Here is a 23,187-nt window from a genome sequence, read left to right on the forward strand (position 1 = left end):
TAAAGCAAAACAAACATAAGTCGAGCCTCCCATGGGTCATTGCGGGTCTCCAGTCAGCCGCAGTGGCTTCGCCTTTAGGCTCTTTGTTGAACTTCACGTTGTCAAATATCGCGGGAGCCGCCTCCCTAATCACTACGTAATGTGCCGTGCTGCTTCTAGCGGCGCTGGTGACAGTGCTGAAAGCTGTTGGGGTGAGTTTTAATGAATTTAACTTATTTCTCAAACTATTAAATGCCTTTTTAGCATACATAAGCAAGGCGTTTCCCTTTCTGTACCATGCCTGTGTTTTGGAGTAAGCAGGTATGTAGCGCTTAGTCGTACGCAGAAGTCGGGCCTGGGTGGGGGCGGCCGTGTTTTTCCCTCAACATAAATCACACAAGGGCCAGCCAGCACATTAGCACGCTCTCTAGCTACCACCTAGCATAGCAAATTGCCCTGTTATGATCTTAAAGGTTTAGATAACCAAGCTGGAATTGATATGTCCTGAAAATCCCAAAATAAATAACACGTCTCTTACTTCTGTGTGGTACACATTAGTGAGACGAGAGCTTGAGAAGATGAGCACTATCTTCGTACGTAGCTTCTTTGTTGTCGAGTCCTCGTGTCGTTAGCTCACACAAAGTTGCACGTTCTTTGTCATCGTGTGAGGAAAATAAACACAGTTTCTGACGTTTTATGTTGGCTTTATGAAGTCGCAAGTGTGGATTCGTTAAAAAAAAATCTTGATGACTCTTTATTAACCTTCTCACTTTCACTTTTAACTATTCACAACACTTTTTGTTAAATCTCATCGGAAAAAAACCGTGATGGCGATCGTTGTCCCAAGTATAATCCAGCTCCGATATGTCTTTTTTTTTTATTGTTAAAGGTGCATGACACAGGTTACGCATTTATTAAAACTGGTATAATCAAAACTAGCATCAATTACGTTTAAATCGGGTGTTTAGATTTTTCAGTAAACATTTTACAGTAATAGACACCGTTATGTCTTAAAGTAAGAATGTAATGGGGGTCTCTACGACATTTCTTGCTAACTCTTCATGCCTTTGAGGGCAACATTTAAAAAACAAAAAACAAAACCGTAGTGTAGTTTTTGTGCGGATACCCCCTAGCACAGTAACCCCGTTTCAGTGTGTTTATTCCCCTTTAACAAGAAGGGAATGCCAAATGGCTGTTAGGACTTCAGCGTTAGCAAGACGCTAATTTGCTAGTTTGCTTGTCCACGCAAGGTCATTAAGCGAGGAGACGTAACTCTAACTATGTCTATTTCATTTGTCAAGCTCTAAAATCGCTGATTTAAGGCGTCTTCGACTGTTGTGACACGTTTAATGTTTATGAATTTGCTTTCGAGCTGGTTAGCCGAGAAGTGACGTTTCTCCTGGCGCTGCATGCCGCAACGTGTTTGCTCAGGCCATGTTGGCTGTTCCAGCTGAGGATAGCGGATTGTCAGGAAGTCACATGATGCCTGTGTTAGAGGCTGTCTTTCTAGTCCAGATCAGGGTCGTGCCACTTTATGGCCAAGTAGCCTTGTCGTTTATAAACTGCTATGTTGTATTCTAAAGCCTTTACGGCTCTTGTTCTGCTGCATAAATCATGGCTTGCGTGCACATATGTGGTGCAATGCTGTCAATGAAGGACAGAAAATGGCTAATCCTGTCTGTTTGCCTAACCTTTTTTTTCCTGTTTGAGCTTCACCAGGAAAAAAAATAAATAAATAAATAAAAAATAATAATCAGGAGAGGCGGAGATGTTTCCATGGGGAAAAAAAAAACCTCTGTTCATGCTGCTTAACCTTTAACATACATACCATATCCATGTTTGACTTTTTTTATTTTATTTTGTACAATAGTTTGCTTCAGTTTTAGTTCCTGTCATACTAAGTTAATTATTAAAAGTACATAGAAGGGCATTTTCTTGGCTTCATATTTGTGATTACAAAGAAAACCCCCAACTACTCCATGTGAGGCTTCTTACAACCTCTCATCGTAACCTTCTGGGATATAGGACAGTTATTGCGACACAGCCAGAGCAGCATATCATGTGTCACAGGAGGGCTCAACCAGCTTGTTTACAGAGCAGAGTATTTGGGTCAACAACATTTTACCCTAACCAACTGATGAGGGCAAGTTTCTCAGTGAACTTAGAAAAAAGTCGCATACGCTTTATTCTTCTAGCTTGCAAGATAAGCCTTATTTGAACATGTGTACATTTATCATGGAAAACCACTTGAGGCTTGCAAAGCAAAAGAAAGCACTTTGGTTGGAAGCACTGCCATAAATATCATAGCCTGAACTAAGGGTATGCACAAGGACCTTTTTATATTCAGCACTTGCTTGCCTGTCAGCTGCTTACCATTGTGCACTCATCAAAAGACTTTTGAGGGAAACTTGTTGACCCAGGAGTCAGGATAAAGAATCTAGATTTTGCATGACTGGAATGTATATTTTCTTTAATTGGTTTGGGCCTTTTAAACATTTGTACAACCCTAAAAGTAGGCGTCAGGTCAAAGTGATCAGTTCTTATCTAACTAGATCTTCTTTTTTCCCCCCCACAGTATGAAGTGAAAAAGAACAGAATTTTTGTACCATCCGCAACTGCTTCAAGTTCAGATCACGACAAAGAAACTGAAGATAAAGCTACCAGAAAAAGTTGCAACACTGAAAACACGTGGGGGAAAAGGATCACGTAAAGGATTTAAAATACAAGAAGTAACCAAATCCTGAAACGACCAAAGAAAACGCACATCAGCCCAGCTGAAATGCAGAAGAGAAGCAATCCTATGCCCAAGCGTATTCTGAGAAATAACTGATCTGAAACCAGAAGTTTGTGCCTACTCAACAGCTTTGACAAAGCACACGTCCCAACGCTGCTCCTAGCCCTTCTCATCCTCACTGCACCGCCGGCTTACCACCAGGTGTGGAGTGGGCTGCTGTCTGCTAGTGTCCCCATAGTCCCCCCCCATCTTTCTTTCCCTCTTCTTCTCCTTTTGTTTTCTTTGTAACCTTTTTTTCTAAGCAGTGTTATTGCATCTGCAAATTGCCTTTTGAGCGCTAGACCCCCCTTCTTTTTTTAAACTTTATGCAACTGTCTAGATCTTGTGCCAGAAACCTGTAAGAAGTGTGTGTGTTAAACTCAGTGTGTGTGAAGAGGTATTCTAAATAATCAAGATCCAAACAACAAGATTCAAGACATCCATTAAAGGTGGGTCTCAGTTAAAGTTCTACATAATGTAAGATCTGTCATGTGAACAATTTTACCTTTACCCTGTCTTATTGTCGTGCTGTTATTGTTTTTTTCTTCTACTTTTTCCCCCTCACCCCCTCTGAGGTTTGAATTTTCAATTGAACAAATATTGTCACTTAATAGTAGAAAAACGATAACGTTTCCACATGAAGTTGTTACGAAATGGTTTCTGAGACATTTGATTCTGTTTGGTTTGGTAAATAACAATGAGTGGTAGCAACAACGTGGGTTTGTTTTTTCGGAAATGCTCTTTGAAACTATTGATGATCATATTTTACATTGTCTGTTTTGTAAAGGCAGTATCCTCAGTTTTTCTGTTGGTTTGTTTTCTGGCTGATGTCACAGATTACTATACCTTTTAAAAGCAGAATGTTCCTGTCTTTGGACAGAAATAAACTGCTGTTTGTTGGGGGTGATTATCTTGTTTGATACTGAGAAGTACATTTTGTAGTTAACTTAGGAACTTGTGCTTTTTTGTAAACAAGTCTTTGAATCTAAGTACTGAACCATCAGCTCCTGGTCCATGCAGTTAAAGAAGTTCACTTTTGTGAAAGAAAAGGGTCGCTTTCACCACACACAACTCCGCACCGTTTTTAAGTGATATCCTCCCTAACTTTTTGCCTTTAACCTCCCTGGAGACTAAAGCCCACACAACTATTTTCCTTTGTCACACTTGGCTCACTGGCTGACCTATCTTCCTTACCCGTTATGTTTGTTCCTCTCTTCACCCTTGCAGACATCCAGCGGTGTGTCATTGGGTGGTTACAAAACAGTTAACAGTCAAGCAAAAAATTCGAACAAGTAAAGCAAGTTTGGTCCAAGTTAATCGGACAATATGGGCAGCCCCTGGAAAGGCTTTGTTGAATTTACCTTGCCTGCGTCGCCACCCACCGCGTTTGTTAGTGCTGACCTGAGCAGCACCCCCCCTGTCGGACTCAGCCTGTCACCGTATGGCCGATCTGTAAGTTTCACCTTCCCATCTCTTTTCTACGTGCCCGCCCCATCAAGCACCCATCCACCCACCTTGCCCTGCATCTTTGCTGTGAATGGCCTAATCTCTTTCATCCTTTTTCGGGCTCCCGAGACTAGCCTCTACTTGTGTTGTTGCAGGATGAGAGGTGATCTGGCGAGTAGATTGTAGGGATTTGGCACATTTTTATTACTATTCTTGGAGCGCTTTTATTTTACTTTGCTTCACAATCTAGCAAAAAACAAACATGAGATGGGTCGTGGCAGGACAATCCTAATGTACATATTGCTTACGCGTACCTTCGTTTAAACCGGGCAACAAAAATGGAAGCCAAATGGCGTATCGGCTAACCCCTGGTAATACAAACAAAAGTGATTAGCGTAAAATAAAATGCTCATCCAACTAAATGTTTCTACATGATTTGTTTTTTAAAAAATATCTCACTAACAGCCGTAATTTGTGTTCAGGTAGAAAATCTCTATTTTCATGTCTTGGCTACAGATTTGCTGTGGTAGTGCTGTACAGGGTCGAACAGAAGAGGCTGCTCTGGGATCCCCCTCATAACCCATAATCCATCACCAGCTCTCTGTCAACTCTAGATGCACTGCTGTTTGACCTGTCATTTGCATTTCTCCATCTTTTAGTAGTTTATATTTTACTTCAGTAACATTAGCGACACTGCGCTTCAACATCTTACCTGGCTTTGCCAAGAAGATGATTGATCCTTTGTTTCCTCTTGGCTTTCTTCATAAAGTATTCCTGTTTAAATGCACTGCTATCAAACTAGTTTGTAGTTATACAGATTCCTTCTTAAAATGTGAGATCATCAGGTTGATAGGCTGTTATGATGAGTGACCTTATGGTTTTCTTCCCAGGGATTTCTGTGCAAGGGTATCAAACCGAGTTTAAATTTTAGATGGTAATGTAATCGACTGGAGCTGTCGGTACTTTGTGCCATTGGTATAAAGCGTTGATGTGGTGAAGTGGCAAACTGTCTAAAAAATTAATATTAGTAGGACATGATGCACATTTTGCATCAATGATCACAAGCCTGAAAATGACTTATTTTGCATATCAACTCAGCAAATGGTGACGTGTTCAGAAGAAAATGAGGGCTGAGGGGGAGGGTATACTCTGCTTGTCCATCCTTTTTAAAGCTATTGCCTTTTTCCAACAGCATATCCCAGTCCTATCCCCTGTGTCAGAAATGGAAAGGGGTTCCTCTGAGCCCCCAGTGGCTCGCAACACTGGCTCTGCCCCATACCCCTCTACTGGTCCCATGCCCATACCCCGTTCCTCCTCTGTCTCTTGCCATCCCCATCCAGGAAGTAAAAAACACAAGCGGACCCCCTTGTATCAGAGATCTGTAAGAGGATATAGTGCGTGGTCCCTGTACTGACTAAGCAGTATTGTTAGCTGCTATCATGTTGTGACTTGCTAACCGCATGGTTTGTACATTTGTAGTAGCAACCATTTTATTGATGATGTTGACATAGTTTAAGGAGTTCTGATTGGTATTCTGGCAGAATCACTGGTTAGTTGTTGGATAAAGGGAGTTAAGCAGGTTAAAGTTTTTAAAAACTGCATGAAATGAATTTTTGTCAGAGCTGTGACGTCTCGATGAAAATTACTTGACAAATGGAAGGGCTGTAGCTTTCCCTGCATGAGAAACTGGCACAGTCTGGTGTATTTGTTCTAATGACTTTTACTTTAATAGTGTTACGTGCCAATGACTTGATGGCCTTGAAGACTTTAACATATTGCATAGTTTTATTTTTCCAGCGCCTCACCACTTTATCTGAAGTGTTCTGCAATTGCATGTTTGTGGTTTTATCTGTTTTAGGATGGCATCAAGCACTGCATTAATGTGTCCACTCCTCCCTTCTCTGCCTCACTGTCTTGTTCCTAATTGGGCCAAAACTGGTTGCATTTGTAACACTTTCTCTTCCTCTCCAGATGAGTTTTGATCCAGGTATGCTTCATAACAATGGACACACTGCATATGCCAACGGCACAGGGCCTGGCATCAGAGAGACTGGTGTAGTGGAGAAGCTGTTGACTTCTTATGGGTTCATCCAGTGCTCCGAACGACAAGATCGTCTCTTCTTTCACTGCTCCCAGTACAATGGTAACCTACAGGAGCTTAAAATAGGAGGTAAGAAAATTACATTTGTTTTGTAAACTAGTTTATTAAACTTAAAGAACCACTTCCCAAACTTCAGCGACCTTTGATTTCTGTCTGAATTGTCTTATTCTTTTTTTTTTTTCTTTTTTTTTTTTTAATCATCAGATGATGTAGAGTTTGAGGTATCCTCTGACAGGCGCACTGGCAAGCCCATAGCAGTGAAGCTGCTTAAGATAAAGCCAGAAGTGCTGCCAGAGGAGCGCATCTCGGGCCAGGTGGGGCCAGACCTGCACGCCTATCCCTTTACTGTGCTGCATGGTTATATTCATCCAGTTAAGGAACACCGTTTTACTTTTGGTTATGTCCATGTCTGTCAGCTTTACTCATGACACTTTTTTTTGTTTTTGTTTTTGCTGTTTTGGAAAAGGATTGATTCTCTAAGGAAATGAAAACTTGTTTTTCCCCTGATTCTGCATCTTAAATTTATTTCTATTGTGTCTTTATTTTTATGTTTTTTAATTGGTGTTTTAGAATATCATTGAAATCCAGATAGATTTTTCATTGCTGGCATGCATGTTGGAGGTGATGAATGTGTAAACAAAAGTGTTCAAGTTTAAATTCATTGTGTTTGTGCATTTTGAGTAGTTTAAGATTAAATCAAATGTTCTGACTGAGTGTGGTGCATAACTCCAGAGAGCCAATGATCTTTACAGCTGCAGCATTCATTTAATATTTGAAGATTTGGCTAAAATTGTGCCTAGACATTTGTTTTTCACTTACTGTTACTGAGCAAATTAATTGCAAATGGTGGCACTTGTTACATACAAATCGAAATTTTTGTGCAGGGCTCTCTTTAAGCATCACTCTTACTCATTTACTGTTCATTCAAGTCATGAACTTGTATTAGTGAAAGTGTACAGTTAAGTGGACAGTCTTGTGCATGATAATAATTTGAAAAGCTACTTTAGCAGCTTAAATTCAGCCTTTTTACCTGTCTCATGTCAGAAAATGTTTGCCAAAGAAAACGTGAGGTATTTTGCTAATGGCCTCTGCCTATAATCTCCCTTTTCATTACAGGTTGTTTCAGCTATCCCTATGCACTTGGATGGAAAGTCCGCCCCTGGCCAGGTGCCCACTGGCAGTGTGTGTTATGAAAGAAATGGGGTAAGAGAAGCAGCAACATACCGGGTTAAAATGTAGAAAATAAAAATCGTTTCATCCTTACTGACTTGAGGATTTTGTCCAGAAGCTATTGGTTTATGGTCAATGCTGATGTCAATATTGCCTAATACATATTTAGATTAGTGTTCACAGTAAAATCCAGTGTTCTTTTTCTAGCTGATAAACTGCAAAGTTTCTTAGAACAGTCTTGCATGTTCCCTCAGCCACAGTAGGTAAACCAGATGAAGTCTCCATAGCAAATGGCTGGTTGTGGTTTTATATGCCTTCTTTTACTTTGCGTCTTGCCTGTCAAATAGCTTTTGGCTTCATGTGTGTCCCACATACCTTGTAACCATGTTTAATCCTTTGCTACTTTTTACAGGAAGTGTTTTATTTGACTTATAGTCCTGAAGATGTGGAGGGTAATATCCACCTGGAGACTGGTGACAAAGTCAGCTTTTATATGGAGACCAACAAGCAGTAAGTCTTAAAACTGTGTCTGTAATATTACAGTTCACATTGGATTTTATATTCACTGTTTGCTTGTTTTGCAGTACTGGTGCAGTCAGTGCTCGCAATATTCAGCTTGTGAAGAAGAAGCAGTCAAGGTGTCAGGGTGTGGTGTGTGCAACAAAAGTAAGGGCTGCTGAAATCTTCAGACCAATTTTGTGTTAATGTAGAAAAAACACATGATGGCTTGAATGTATTTAGTTTTCTTAGTCAACTTTCTAAATGGGTTAAACACAGCTATACACCAATCCTTTTTAACATCTCTGATTTGAATGAGCTTGTAATTTTGAACCATCTTCTCTTTCAGGAGGCTTTTGGATTTATTGAGAGGGCAGATGTGGTGAAGGAAATCTTTTTCCACTACAGTGAGTTCAAAGGTGATCTGGAAGCTCTTCAGGCTGGAGATGATGTTGAATTTACCATCAAAGACAGAAATGTAAGTACAAAGCTTTTTAACTTTTTACAATTACTCGTCAACTCAACTTTGAGAGATCTAGTTAGCTTTGACATTTGTCATTCTCAATGTTTATACCATGATTCTCTTTAGGGTAAGGAAGTAGCTACAGATGTGAGGCTGCTCCCACAGGGAACAGTCATCTTTGAGGATATCAGCATTGAACAGTTTGAAGGCACTGTTGTCAAAGTCATTCCCAAGGTTCCCACCAAAAATCAGGTAAGTAAATCAGAACATTGACTAAAATGAAATAGAACTGATTTAGTCAAATCCGGAATGGAAATGTGATCTACCAACAAAGACTCTAACCTTTAACTTTACAAATCTATCCTTCCTGTTGCTACAGAATGACCCACTGCCTGGTCGCATCAGTGCAAGGATTGGTTTCACCGACAAGGAACTGCCTTTTGGAGAAAAGGACACAAAGTCCAAGGTGACACTTTTGGAGGGGGACCACATTCAATTCAACATCTCCACTGATCGCAGAGACAAACTAGAGAGGGCCACCAACATTGATATACTCCCAGATACTTTCAACTTCACCAAGGAAACACGTGAAATGGTATGGATTTTTTCCCCCAAATGCTATTGTTAAAAGATGGCCATGTTTGTTGAACTGAATTGAATGTTGTCTTTAAATCTTCATCTAGGGGGTCATTGCAGCTATACGTGATGGCTTCGGTTTTATCAAGTGTGTGGATCGGGATGCCCGGATGTTCTTTCACTTCAGTGAGGTCCTGGAGGAGAGCCAGCTTCATATCTCAGATGAAGTGGAGTTCACTGTTGTGCCTGTAGGTCCTGTTAATAAGCTTTTCACAAAAGTATGTATTTTCTATTAACGCTCAAGCAAGTACAGGTTCTTATTTGTCTCTAAGAAATGAAAGTAAATGTCCATTTCATGTCCAGGATATGCTGTCAGCTCAGAGAAATCATGCAGTGCGCATTAAGAAACTTCCCAAAGGAACCGTGTCCTTCCATACCCAGTCTGAGCAGCGCTTCGTAGGCGTGGTGGAAAAGGAAGTTGTTGCAGCCACCAACAAGAACGCAAGTCCCACCAAGGGCAAAGAGAAGGTACCAGACTGCACAAATGTGGTTTGAAACATTTAGCCTGAAACAAGCCCGAGTGTTTTCAGAAGAGTGTTTTAAGCCCATTTACAATCCGTCCTCAACTACCTCCTTTCCAGTTTCTGTTTTAGTTCTAATGTTGGTCTTTGTTTTCTCCTTCAATGACCACGACCTGCTCATGCTTCTTGTTGCTTAGAAAAAAGACAAGGTAGGACTGAGACCTGCATGAAGCCTAATGAATGTCTCACAAATGAAGACACTCATTTTCTAGAGAAACTTAGTATATGATGATGTTTTATGATGGACTAACCTTTTAGCAATGCTTCATTTTCTTTGCACAATTAGTCCAGTCTAAAAAAAAATCCAGAGTAGTTGAGTGTAGAAACTGTTTACAAATGACTTTTACAAACATTGCTGTCTAATGGGTTCTCTTGTTTGTTTCATTTTAAGGGAAAACTTGTAGAAAAGGTTGGTTTTTACAGGCATCTGGCCCACTGATTGCCTCTGTTACATTTTAAGTTGACAGCATGGTGTTCAGTCACCAGTTAACCCTTGGAAAAAATGTAATCAATAATATCCTTGAGTCGATGCATAGTAGGGCTGCAGAATTAAGATAGAACAATAATAGTGAGAACATGTAGGCGAGCTGGTCTTCGTTAGTGTCTAGTTTTCACAGATGTCATTTTTATATTGAGATTGTTGATCCATGTGCAGGTCTTACTTACACAGTTGTACTTTTTGTTATACTAAATTCAAGAATACTGCTCAGCATTTCGGCCCAAAGAAGAATTTATATGAATTGAAGCGAATGAAGATTAAGAGACAAACGATCTCTTCTTCTGTTGATCATTTATAACCTCACTCTTTTACCCCTGTGTTCCTCTGCTTAGATTTAAATTCATTGTGTGATAATGCCAAGAAATTGGATGTTGTGATTGGTACATACCCTCCCTGCTCCCAATGATCAAAACTTAATTTTGCAGCCCTACATTGTAAGCTACAGCTCAGAGCTAACCAGCTACACTGTAACAGAATAATACATTTTACACTTGTGCTGCTCATGCTTGTGTAGACTGTAAGCACATCATCTTCTAATGCATAACATAAAAAACAATAGTCTGAACTAGTTTAGCACCCTTTTAAGACTTTACCATCTAGAATTTGCTTTGAGAAACATTTGTTTTAATTGATCAGATGTTTGGCCTTTCCTAGAGAGAGCTTGATCAAGTGCTTTTAATAAGAGGATAATGAAGGTTTTATTTGCTGCACTCTCCAGGAAGCCGAGGAAGGAGTGATAGCATATGAAGACTGTGGAGTGAAGCTCACTGTACCATACCATGTTAAAGATCTGGAAGGCGGGAGTTATCCTCAAGCTGGAGACAAGGTGTCTTAAATAGCTCAGTAATTTTTACATAAGCTTATATAAAGGGATTGTTCAAACGCATGACTAAATCAGAACTCTGCCACCAAAAGAGCAGTATTTAAGGATCCCCCCCCCCAATGCGCTTCCTTTATTGCTCCATGTTTTTTTGTAGTTCTAATGTCTTTAAATAAATGCTCAGTAAACCAAAGTTTATTAGCTGGTATAACATGAGAATTTTTGGTCCTATAGGTGGAGTTCTCTATCAACGAAGTGAAACGAACCGGCCAACAGAGCGCAGTCTCCATCAGGGTCCTCAACCGGAACTCCTCCAATGCCAAGAGACTGCATGGATTTGTTGCTGCACTGAAAGATAATTTTGGCTTCATCGAGACTGCAAATCATGACCAGGAAATTTTCTTTCATTACAGGTAAGAGCTTGATTTCAAAGAATGTTTTGAATGAAGTAATTGCTCATTTAAAACTTAATTGTGTAATTGTGTTTTTGGTTTTTTGGGGGGGGGGGGGGTTTGTCTGTTTTTCTTCTCCCAGTGAAATGTGTGGAGACCTGGATAACTTGGATCTGGGTGACACAGTGGAGTACACTCTCTCCAAAGGAAAAGGAAACAAAGTCAGTGCGGAAAAGGTTACCAAGATGGCTACAGATAGTGGAGGTGAAGTTTTTATGTGAAAATAGCTTTTAATTCACTTTACATAGTTCCAAAGAGTCATCTCGAGGCACTTTACAGGTGTGATGAAATGAAGCCAATCCATTTTGATCCAGTTTAAGCTAATTCAAGTTAGTTCAGTTTCTAATACCTGTGCATAGCTTCCGCTTCATTTAAATAGCTTATCTAATAGCTTATGTTGGTCACAATGGCTCCAAATGAAACTAAGTCAAATGTTTCCTGCTTTTAGTGAACGGTGCTGGTGAGGATGTTGGTGCTGCCATAATGACAGGCAAAGTCCTCCGTCCCATACGCAGCGTGGACCCCTCCCAGACAGAGTACCAGGGGCTCATCGAAGTCATAGAGGAAGGTCAGTGATGGGGTACAGTTGGACTTTCGGCTCAACATTTAAAACACATGACTGGATTTTGAGAAAGTGAAGTTAATTTTTCTCTCTCCAGGTGGAGGAAAAGGGCAGAATTATCCCTTTGGAATTATGGGGATGGCAAACAAATCTGATTGTCTGCAAAAAGGAGAAATGGTCAAGTTTCAAGTTTGCACAGTCACCCAAACTGGCCAGAAGATGGCCTGTAATGTGGTCCCTCAGCGTAGAGCTGTGGTGGAGTGTGTCAAGGACCAGGTAATGTTCATGTGTTCTCAGTTAATTACCTTGAACTCTGTGATCCGCTGTAGATGTTACTAAATCCTGATGGTCTATTTTTTCTTCTTCTTCATTGCTTCCAGTTTGGTTTTATAACATATGAAGTGGGTGATAGCAAGAAGCTGTTCTTCCATGTTAAAGAAGTGCAGGATGGCCTAGAGCTCCAGACTGGGGATGAGGTGGAATTCTCAGTTGTGCTCAATCAGCGCACGGGGAAATGTAGTGCTTGCAACGTGCGTAGAGTCAGGTAAGAAACATGTTTCTTCCAGTCCCAGGATGATGCAGGACCCAAATGAAGTTAGCTGCCTTTATCAAACTGCAGAATCCTGTTTCACAATACTTTTGTCGAACTATTAATCCTGAACAATGTCATAGCGAGGGGCCTAAACCAGTGGTGACGCCACGCCCCGATCGTCTGGTGAACCGACTGAAGAGCATAACCCTTGACGATGCCAGTGCTCCTCGTCTGGTCATTGTAAGACAGCCCCGTGGGCCTGACAATTCAAAGGTATGGTTTTGCAGTTTTACCACAACTTATTAACTGCACTATGATTAAATTAGATGTTTTATCATTAAATGGAGTTTAGATAATACATTAACTTCGCTGTGACCTTCTATACTAATCAAGTTGAATTAAAAACACAAAAATATCTGTCAAACTTTAAAGAACTGTCAGAAAACTCTAATGTAACAAATGTGGGATCTGTACATTAAATTTCTATAAAATGAAAGGTTTACAACCTTTGAACTTTGTCTTCTCTTGTGCAGGGCTTCAGTGTGGAACGCAAAACTCGACAGCCTGGTGTCATCGACTGAACAGCGGGGTAGCCTGCCCTGTACCATGTTGGTGGGATGCTGTTGTTGAGGGCAACAGCATGGGGACATGGGAAAGTGATATGATTTATGCTTGTACACCAACTCATCTACAAAATATATAAACACATGCAGTAATTGGCATGTGCATTCTTTGCCCCCATTAATACCGGAGGGAACTTTTCATTCCACTGTTCCCTGCCTCCCATGTATGATGTACTTTGTAGTTCCACACTGCAGTATACATGGGATCTCTGCGTGCGCGTGTGGGATGTATCCTAGAGATGATTAGTGTGTACTGGAGGTATTTGTTTCTGAGGGCCTCGTCCTTCTAAATCAGTGATGACTGTGTGGCTGTTTGTGTCCTGATCTTTGAATCTGCTTTGTCTGGAATTCTGCACCTGTAATCTGTCCATTAGTTTGACTGGGTGGATGAGCGCGATTGTTAGCATGTCTTTGAACCTTTGCCCCATTTTTGTTCCTGATGCTCTTTTTGCTTATGGAAACTTAAAACTATTTCATTATTAAGTTTCCTCTACTGTATGCTTTCCTACAAATGCATAAAGCAAGTTCCCTCCATAAGGAGGATCATATTTCTCATATGTGCGAGCTTAACTTGAGGATTCTTCTTCTGCTCGTTTTTTTTGAGCAGTTTTAAAATGCTTTACTGAAGAGCTGAAGTGAAAGCAAAGCATGGTGTGTATGTTTTGTGTGTGTGTGATGTATGTGAATGTAAAAGTAGTTACTCTGATGGGATTTACTTTTACCAGTCTAGAGCCTTGAGATACCTGTTGGTATTTATATGCTTCACTTGAGCAATTTTCCCAGGTGCAGAATTCCTTGTGGCATCTCAACTACAGTCCTTTTATACTTCTTTTTTTTCTTGCACTTTTTTTCTTTCTGTTTTTTCCATTGAAAGTCAATCTGCTACTATTAAATAAACAAGAATAAGGTGCCTAAACTACAAGCAAAATAATATGAAACAAAACAAGTAGATCCTCTTTTCCCAGCCAAAATATTCAGAACAATCCAAGAGTGGCTGTTTTTTTTTTTTTTTTTTTTTTTTTTTTTCTCCTTGTAGAAGTAATACTGATATGCACCCCAAACCTATGGGTTGAACTATACTGTATGTAATGTGTGTGCTTTTTTTTTTTCTTTTTCTTTCAGTTAAAGTTCAGACTTCTGACATAATGAAAGAAATTTAATTTAAAGAAGGGTAAATTACCATAATTCATTTTATTGAAAAAGAGGATTATAAATCAGGATAGTTTTCATGCTCTGGAGACAAGATGACAGAGTTGTTGTGCCTCTGCACATAGTTACAGTCTTCTGAGATCACCAGGTTTCAGTTGAATCATACAGAGGTTCCCATGTTTTCTTTTGTTAATGGTCTTGAATGGAGAAAAAAAAAATAAAGTTCTATAAAATTCAGAGGATTTGTTGTCATACTTTTAGTTTGCATTTAGGCTGGGGGAAAGGGAGCCGTGGAGGTGACATTAAATTAAATACAACTTTGCTGTTTTTTTCACATCTCTGACCAGCAGTGGTGGCAAAAAGATCATTTAGCATTTGCTGGCTGTATATTAACAGAGCCAACGTTGCAATGTGAAGCGTAAAAACTTCTCAGTTTACAGCAAAAATTCAAAGGATTAATATATTTGGCGTCATGCCAGCTCTTTATGAATGATCACTTGCACCAGTAAGAGGTAATGAATAACAGCAGCAATGTTTGTCCATTTCTGCAGCCACCTGGTGGTGGAATGGGATTGCATCTTGCAACATTAAAAATAAAACCATTTGTAAGTTGAAAGTATGTTTAATATCAAAATAACATCAAGGTGAAGTGAAACTAATAAAGGAATAACATGTAAGCATAATATAAAAGTACAAGGAATAATTATGTTGCAGTGAGGTATGAAAATTGCTAGCTGTGCTGTCTCAGTTAAAAAAAATAAACTTGTAATTGTAGCTGATCATATTGAAAAAGCAAGACATTTTTTAAATGCTTATGCATTTAAATCAGTGTCATTGCCACCCATCTCTTGACTGTTCATTCTAAACCTTGGTACTTTGTAGATATATCGTGAGTTCAGAGCGGTGAATCTTCTTTCTTATCTGCGGCTGAGTGTTCTGGGCCTCTGACCAGCGTGTCCACCACTCCCTGAGCTCAGTGGGCCCTGTGGGACGCCGCTCTTTTATCTGACTGGGAGGAATAACTGCATGGGGAGGGTTGCAGTCCTCCCTGGGCGGGAACTTTTTAGCATTTTTATCTCCATCTAAAACCGATTGCTGCAGACTGGCATCTTTAGTCGACTGTGCTGGCATCTCAGCAGAGGCTTTTTCATTATTGTTTTGGACCGTTTCTGAATCATCCTGAATGACATTCACACCACCAAAAAGATCAAGTCTCTGCATTTTGCACTTGTACTCCTCCAGTTTAGCCTTGCACTCCACAGCTCTCGCTCTCATCTCAAGGAACTGACGTTGCAATTCTTTCTCACAGCCTTCCTCTACTTTTAATTCGTTTTCCCAGAATTTGATCTGCTCCTTCTCCTCTTCAACCATTCTGTCATGAGCTTCCTGTTCAGCCCTTTCAGCCTTCTGTTTTGCCTCAAGCTCAAAAATCTGTCGGTCTATGTGTGTTATTTGGACCTGTAAATTCTGTAGACAAAGGATCTGGTGTATGATGGTTTCTCTCAAGTTGTTTTTCTCATCTTCTGACGTAGCACAGTTTGAACCTCTTCGATCATATTTTGCCTCTTGGATTTTTTTGCCTTGCTTGATTTCGTCATCTCCTGTCTGATTTCCAATGCAGCAGGTTGTTTGATGATCCAGGTCTGATTTTAAACTTCTCTGACTTCTTGCTTTACTTCTGCTACTCTGATCTGAGCTGTCTTTCATAAAACTAAGAGACAAATCCAAAGGGGTACGGTTTCTTTTATCGCTCTTCTTGCTTTCCTTATCAGTGGCAGTGCTGTAGACTTTGCCTCTCCCTAGACTTTCCAGCCATTCCCAGGCCTCTTCCATGAGTGTAAGGGACTTTCTTTTAGGCCTTTTCAGGTCCTCTTGCTTTTGGTCAGTTTCTTGTCTCAAACAGGACAACATCGGCAAACTTTGGCGGTGCAAACTTAAGGAGCCACTGCCTCTGCGAATTCTGGCACCTGCATCTTTCCGTCTCAGGGGTGGGCATGGCTGGTATCTGCCGACTTTTACCCTGCTCATTTCATCCCCTTCAGAAGACCCACTGTGTAGCAGAGTCAGCTGAACCTCTCTGGCCTGCTCACCATACTTCTCCAGCGTCTCCAGAAGGCGTTCATCAGGCATCATGCACCGATCAAAGTCTTTAAATTTCTCCCTCAAGTTGTAGCGACCAGGCTGACCTACAAAGAATAATACATTTAAATATATTCAAATCAAGATGTCTAAACATGGGAGGGTTTTAACATACAGCTACATACCACGAGCTTGAGCCAATGCAAGGACCACTTCTTGGCATGTTGTTTCTTTCGTAACTCCACAGACAACACGTGGGATGCCATCCACAGTCACTTTGACTTCCATTGCGTGTTCCTAGAAAGTCACAAAGACTATGTGACACAGTGAGCAGGGGCTCTTCTCCTGTTGGAGGAAGTGGTGGAGACAGCAAATTGACCTTAATTAACATTTACTGTAATCTGTCTGCCCACCACGAGCTAGTCAAGCCTGAGGACAGCTGAATCATTCTCTACATACGCTAATTGTTCCAATAATACAGAAATATAACAAAGAAGGTATTTCTGAACAGCAAGTGGCAAAATATTATGAGAGCCTACCTTTTCGTAATGTTTCCAGTGCAGATACTCAGACCTGTTTGTTCTTAGGGTTAATGTTCTGTTTGAGAGGAACAGCAAAGTAATTATGGCCAATTAAAATTCCTGCAGGCATCTACCACTGGGGACAGTGTATGATCCCACCCATCTCGGGTAATTTCCATTTAGAAAAAAAACAACAAAAACAAGAAGATTTAGGGAGGAATGGTGACGCAGTGATGCACTGTTGCCTCAAAGGAAGATGGTTACTGGTTGAATTCTTGTACCAGTTTCCTCTCAGACTCCATGTTCATGCATTTTAGAATCACTCATCATAGCAGTGTAGATGTGAATGTTTATGGTTGTCGGTCCCTCAGTGATGCAGTGATGGACTGCTGAACTGTCTAAGGTGAACCCTAACAACAGCTGGCATGCGTTAAAGCCCCCCCTTTGGGATTTAAGGTAATTAAACAAGTGAATTTTAATCATATGACACAAAGGAAAACCTAAGCAAGTTTTCCAATTTTTCATTGTTCAGTCATGAAAGCAGTGAAAAATGTCTTTCTCTGTATTCTATGTGCTGGAAAAAAGACACAGGACAAAGACTACAATTGGAAAAAATAGCTATTGTCTGAATTGCTTCAAGTCGGCCATGTTCTCTGAATCCTGCTTTTTGAGGCCACTTTGAGGCATTTTGTGAATCCCTTAGAGCCATTATTCTGCTTCTGAGGAGCTCTCGCTGGTGGTTTGTAGAGTTGAAAGCTGCTTCAGACAGTAGTGTAATGTCACAGTGATGGTTTTGGAGAAGCTTTGCAGGTGAAACTGTGCTCCATGCGGCAATGAATGTGTATGTTAGAAACCAATAGTGGATAAACTATTTATTTTTCCTTCAGGCCATGTTGACCACTAAATGCCATTCATTTTACAACTATACTGAGTCAATATCACAGATTTTCTAAGGTTAACTATGAGAATAACATGATCTGTTCTGTTCCACAAGCTTAAGACACCAGGTAGCAAATTCTTGTGACTAATTTATGATTGTTTTGTAAGTATATTCTGTCTGGGAATTTAGTTAAGAAACTTTAGGTTATTTACATAACCCCGGTTCTCTGAGTAATATTTCGCTCGATGTCTCACTATGGGATGCACGCCTCTGTGCAGCTCTCAGAAGCATTAATCTCATTACGCCAATCCTGATTGGCTGGTGAACGTGTCCGTCCGCATCAGGTAGTGCCATCTACCTTAAATAGCTCATGCGGACGGCACCGCCTCATTCAAGATAAGCACCTCTTCTCACTCGCCCAAGCAAGAAGGGCTGTCTGGTGAGACATCTCACTCATATTACTCAGAGAACCGGGGTTATGTAAATAACCTAAAGTTCTCTTTCATAATATTTCGCTCGATGTCTCACTATGGGATGTGGTAGCTTCCGTATTGCCAGACAAGCTTATCCAGCGTCCACCAACCTACAGGAAAGAGTCCTCAGGACGTCAAAAGACATCCAACATGTATAACCGGACAAAAGTGAGAGGCGAGGATCAACTCGCTGCGGCACAGATGTCCTGAACCGAAACTCCCCTAAATAAGGCCCATGATGCGGCCAAGCCCCGAGTCGAGTGTGCTCGCAGGCCAGGAGGCTGCAAACCCTGACTCGTATAGGCCAGAGCGATTGCCTCCACCATCCAGTGGGACAGGCGCTGTTTCGTGACGGGCTTTCCCTTATGAGGAGTAACCCAGGACACGAACAATTGATCGCTCCTTCTGAAACTCTTAGTCTTATCCATGTAAGTGCGGACTGCACGAACTGGACATAACGACCTCTGTTCTCCCGCGGAGAGACCAAAGGCGACCAAGTCTATAGGGGAACAGGAGCCCACCACCTTGGGCACAAAAGCCGGGTTGGCTCTCAAAATTACCCTCACATCACCCGGGAAAAACTGAGCGCACGAAGGATGCACTGAAAGGGCATGGATGTCGCTAACCCGTTTCGCTGAAGCCAAAGCCAGCAACAACACTGTCTTGAGAGACACGTGTTTCAAATCCGCTCCTTCCAGAGGCTCAAAAGGGGGACCCTTCAACCCTTCCAAGACCACGGCCAATTCCCATGGCGGGACCAATGGTCTGGATACAGGAAGAAGCCTACGTGCTCCTTTCATGAAACGGCAGACCAGTGGATGTTGGCTTGCCGTCAGCTTTCCAAACCCCACGTGGCAGGCAGCAATAGCTGCCAAATACACTTTAACCGTGGAGAAGGCTTTCCGTTTGTCAATCAAATCCTGTAAAAAAGACAAGATCGTCCCCACCGAGCACTGAAAAAGAATGTGGCTGACTTGCGGCACCATTCCTCAAACACCCTCCATTTACAGTCATACAATGACCTAGTGGAGGGGGCCCGCGCACTCTGTATAGTGGAAATTACGCGCTGTGGGAGCCCCACGGCTGACAAGTTGTGCCACTCAGGGGCCAAGCCCACAGTGCCAGGCGTTCTGGGTGTGGGTGAAAGACCGACCCTCCCCCCTGCAGCAGCAGGTCCCTGCGCAGCGGGAGCTGCCAGGGCTGCAAGCGCAGCAGCTGATATATCTCTGCCAGCCAATGCATCGCAGGCCAATGCGGAGCTATCAATATCAGGTCGTAACCCTGTTCTCTCACTCTGGACAGAGTGGGAGGTATCAATGTCAGGGGAGGGAACGCGTAAAGAAGACCGGGCGGCCAGGCGTGCGCTAACGCGTCGATGCCCAGGGGAGCATCCATGCTGCGCAGGGAGAAAAACATCGCGCACTGCGCGTTGTCCTTGGAAGCGAACAGATCCACAGTGGCCCGACCGTAACGGACCCAGATCTGTTGCACAACCTCTGGGTGCAGAGTCCATTCCCCGTAAACCGGCGCGCCTCTGGACAACAGGTCCGCGCCCGTGTTCAGAGCTCCCGGTACATGCGTCGCTCTCAAGGAGAGAAACTGGCCGCAGCTCCAAAGGATCCGTTTGCGTGCCAGCGTGTGTAGCTGACGGGAGCGTAATCTTCCTTGGCGGTTGATGTACGCTACCGCCGTCGTATTGTCCGTCCTGACCAGAACATGATGTCCGACCAAAGACGGAAGAAAGTATTTCAGGGAGAGGAACACCGCCAAAAGCTCCAGGAAATTGATGTGAGTTTTCTGGAGGTCCGCACTCCACAGCCCCCTCACAGGCTGGCCTTCGTGGATTCCACCCCAGCCTGTCAGGCTTGCGTCCGTGGTGATCACCTTCCTGGACAGAACTGGACCCATAGTGACTCCCCGGGTCAGGAAGGACGGAGCCCGCCAGTGGCGCAGAGTCCTGACGCAACCCGGAGTGACCAGCACTTTCCGTGCGCCATGACGCACGGGGTTTAGGCCAGACGAGGCCACCCAAAGCTGAAACTCCCTCATGTGGAGGCGGCCAAGTCGGACTACAAGAATTGCAGATGCCATCAGTCCGAGTAATCGAAGACATAATCTGAATTGAACAGATTTGTCTAGACGAAAAAGTGCGAGGCACGCCCTGAAAGCTCTCACCCGCTCTGCCGAGAGGCGCGCTGTGAAGGTCACCGAGTCCAGGGATAATCCCAGAAAGATTATGCTTTGCACCGGAGACAGCCTGCTCTTTTCGGTGTTTAACCTGAAACCCAAGTCCGACAGGTGCCACACCAGAATCTGTGTGTGAGCCCTGGCTTCCTGTTCTGATTGTGCCAAAAGCAGCCAATCGTCCGGGTATGTAGCCAAGCGGACGCCCTGCCGCCTGAGCGGGGCTATCGCCGCCTCTGTGCATCGCACGAACACTCGCGGACTCAGAGACAGGCCAAAGGGGAGTACCAGGTACTCGTAACAGATCCCCTGGAAGGCAAACCTCAGGTACTTCCTGTGGGGAGGATAAATTGGGATGTGGAAATACGCGTCTTTTAGGTCGACAGAAGTGAACCAATCGTTCTGTCGAACAAGGCGCAGCAGAGATGCATGTGTCAGCATCCGGAATTTGTATTTCCTCAGGTGTCTGTTCAGAGCGCGTAGATCCAGAATCGTGCGAATTCCGGAATATATATATATATATATATATATATATATATATATATATATATATATATATATATATATATATATACACACACACACATATATATATATATATATATATATATATATATATATATATATATATATATATATATATATATATATATATATATATATATATATATATGTGTGTGTATATATATATATATATATATATATATATATATATATATATATATATATATATATGTGTGTGTATATATATATATATATATATATATATATATATATATATATATATATATATATATGTGTGTGTATATATATATATATATATATATATATATATATATATATATATATATATATATATATGTGTGTGTATATATATATATATATATATATATATATGTGTGTATATATATATATATATATATATATATGTGTGTATATATATATATATATATATATATATATATATATATATGTGTATATATATATATATATATATATATGTGTGTATATATATATATATATATATATGTGTGTATATATATATATATATATATATATATATATATATATATATATATATATATATATATATATATATATATATATATGTATATATATATATATATGTGTATATATATATATATATATATATATTATTCACTGTAATTTATTTATTTAACTAGGGAAATTACCTTGAGATTAAAAACTTCCTTTTCAATCAAAACACAGAGACAAAAATAAGTGTAAAAAAAAAAACTTCCTTAGATATTTAGAAAAACGCATATAATTCATGTCTCTTAATAAATTATGTTTTGATATCTTTTATTAATTGTTCTTTACATTATTCTTATTTTTACATAATTGAAGCCTCGTTTGTGGCATGAGCTTGAAATCCAATAAAACCTGATGTACGCTCAGTGGGGGTGTTTTTTTTAGCTCAGGGTGTTCCTCTGTAACTCTGTAACAGGAAGGGAGAATTCAAGTGAAACAGAACATGTAAACAAGCTGAAACTATGTCCCACTTGAGCTGAGCACACACGTTTCACTCAGTGAGACCATCCTACTGATTAAAATGAGGATTTCTACCCTTTTCTAGGGAATTTTTCATTGCTAACATCTCTGTAGATAGCTAATAGATGGCAAACTGCAGCTTACACCTATACAGTACAGTACATTCTTTAGTTTGAATGCTGAAGTCTCAGTGGGATTGTACAAAGAGTGGATGCTTTAACTTTCATCCTACAGAAATCTGAAACCACATGTAAGATCTGATGGCTCTAGCAAGCATAGTGCTTGCAAACTACACCACAGTTATAAGGCTTATTACAGTTATAAGGTTATTAGATCATTATGCTGACCTAATTATATATTCTAGGAATATTTTTAAATTAATATAAACATAAATGCTTATTTGATTTTATTATTAGATAATATGTCAAATGCAACGAGGAGGCTGTAGCCTAACACTTTATATGAGAATGTGCATTACAATTGGTCAAACCTGTATGAGGTGTTAGGTGCTCAGAGACATGGCAAAGGTAACAGAGGCTGAAACACAACCTCTAACTGATTAACATCAGCATGTTGAAGCAACATGATGAGGGCCAACAAATACCTGGAGATAGATTATTCCAAGGCTTTACGGGCAGATGAAATGAGAGGGTGCAGTCTGCAGAGTGATAACATACAAAGACGGGGTTTCACTTTGAGTCAGACACCGGAGGAGGGAAGCTGCAAGGGTTGCTATCATTAAAGATGAGCTAGTGGTGGGGAGCCCTAGTCTTTAAGGGCTGCAGTCCTGCATGTTTTCCATGTGTCCATGCTCTAACACACCTGATTAAAATCAAATAGATCCTACAGCCTATCAAGTTCTGCACAGTAACTCATTCATTTTAATCAGGTGTGTTAGCGCAGGGATGAGGGCCAGGGTTCTCTACCACTTAGACAAACATCTTCATCCCACACTCAGTTAAAGCGTTGGAAAACCTAACTGCTGTTTGAACTAGTTACTTCCTCACCTGACACATATCCTGTGGAGAACTCGTGAGTCCTGTTCAAACGTTAGATTTACAGAGAGGGAACACAATATACCAACTAAACCTTTTTGGAGGCAGCGCTTGCTGTTTCAGTGAAAGTTGATCATGACTCCTTAGATGGAAGGCTCATGGTGGTTGAATAGAAGGGTAGCTATGTTGGTCGCTAAATATTTCTATCAGAAAAAAAAAAATCTATTTTTTTATGTTGCAATAACCCTGGCTCTCAAAAAAGTTAAGCAATAGAGCTGACAGATTTTTTGTATTTTGGCTGCTTTGTAAATGTGTCTTT

At 41.0% G+C, this 23,187-nt stretch overlaps 2 protein-coding genes across 11 annotated transcripts; one reads left to right on the forward strand and one right to left on the reverse strand.

The window, feature by feature from the left end:
* The first annotated feature begins 116 nt into the window (after positions 1–116).
* Positions 117–14,461, forward strand: csde1 (cold shock domain containing E1, RNA-binding). 10 transcript variants are annotated; one of them, XM_079239043.1, is made up of 24 exons: positions 117–191; positions 2,555–3,201; positions 3,980–4,204; positions 5,391–5,579; positions 6,170–6,368; positions 6,504–6,670; positions 7,416–7,502; positions 7,882–7,979; positions 8,054–8,135; positions 8,317–8,445; positions 8,557–8,682; positions 8,810–9,025; positions 9,114–9,284; positions 9,370–9,534; positions 9,725–9,736; positions 9,979–9,996; positions 10,805–10,912; positions 11,141–11,319; positions 11,441–11,562; positions 11,807–11,926; positions 12,018–12,196; positions 12,301–12,464; positions 12,593–12,725; positions 12,986–14,461. In XM_079239043.1, the coding sequence occupies exons 3-24, from the start codon at positions 4,079–4,081 to the stop codon at positions 13,031–13,033; spliced, it is 2,838 nt and encodes a 945-aa protein (XP_079095169.1). In that variant the 5' UTR covers positions 117–191; positions 2,555–3,201; positions 3,980–4,078; the 3' UTR covers positions 13,034–14,461. The 10 variants fall into 10 exon arrangements, with proteins under 10 accessions (XP_079095169.1, XP_079095173.1, XP_079095174.1 ...); XM_079239047.1 differs by having other exon boundaries at positions 9,114–9,254; XM_079239048.1 differs by having other exon boundaries at positions 6,504–6,613.
* Positions 14,462–15,003: 542 nt separating this feature from the next.
* On the reverse strand, positions 15,004–16,614 carry rassf11 (Ras association domain family member 11). Its single transcript, XM_079239894.1, has 2 exons — positions 16,489–16,614; positions 15,004–16,410 (listed from the first exon to the last, which is right to left on the reverse strand). The coding sequence occupies exons 1-2, from the start codon at positions 16,589–16,591 to the stop codon at positions 15,086–15,088; spliced, it is 1,428 nt and encodes a 475-aa protein (XP_079096020.1). The 5' UTR covers positions 16,592–16,614; the 3' UTR covers positions 15,004–15,085.
* Between the last annotated feature and the right edge of the window lie 6,573 nt (positions 16,615–23,187).

This window comes from Telmatherina bonti (assembly GCF_933228915.1).
Source record: "Telmatherina bonti genome assembly, chromosome: 4".
Lineage (NCBI taxonomy): Eukaryota > Metazoa > Chordata > Actinopteri > Atheriniformes > Telmatherinidae > Telmatherina > Telmatherina bonti.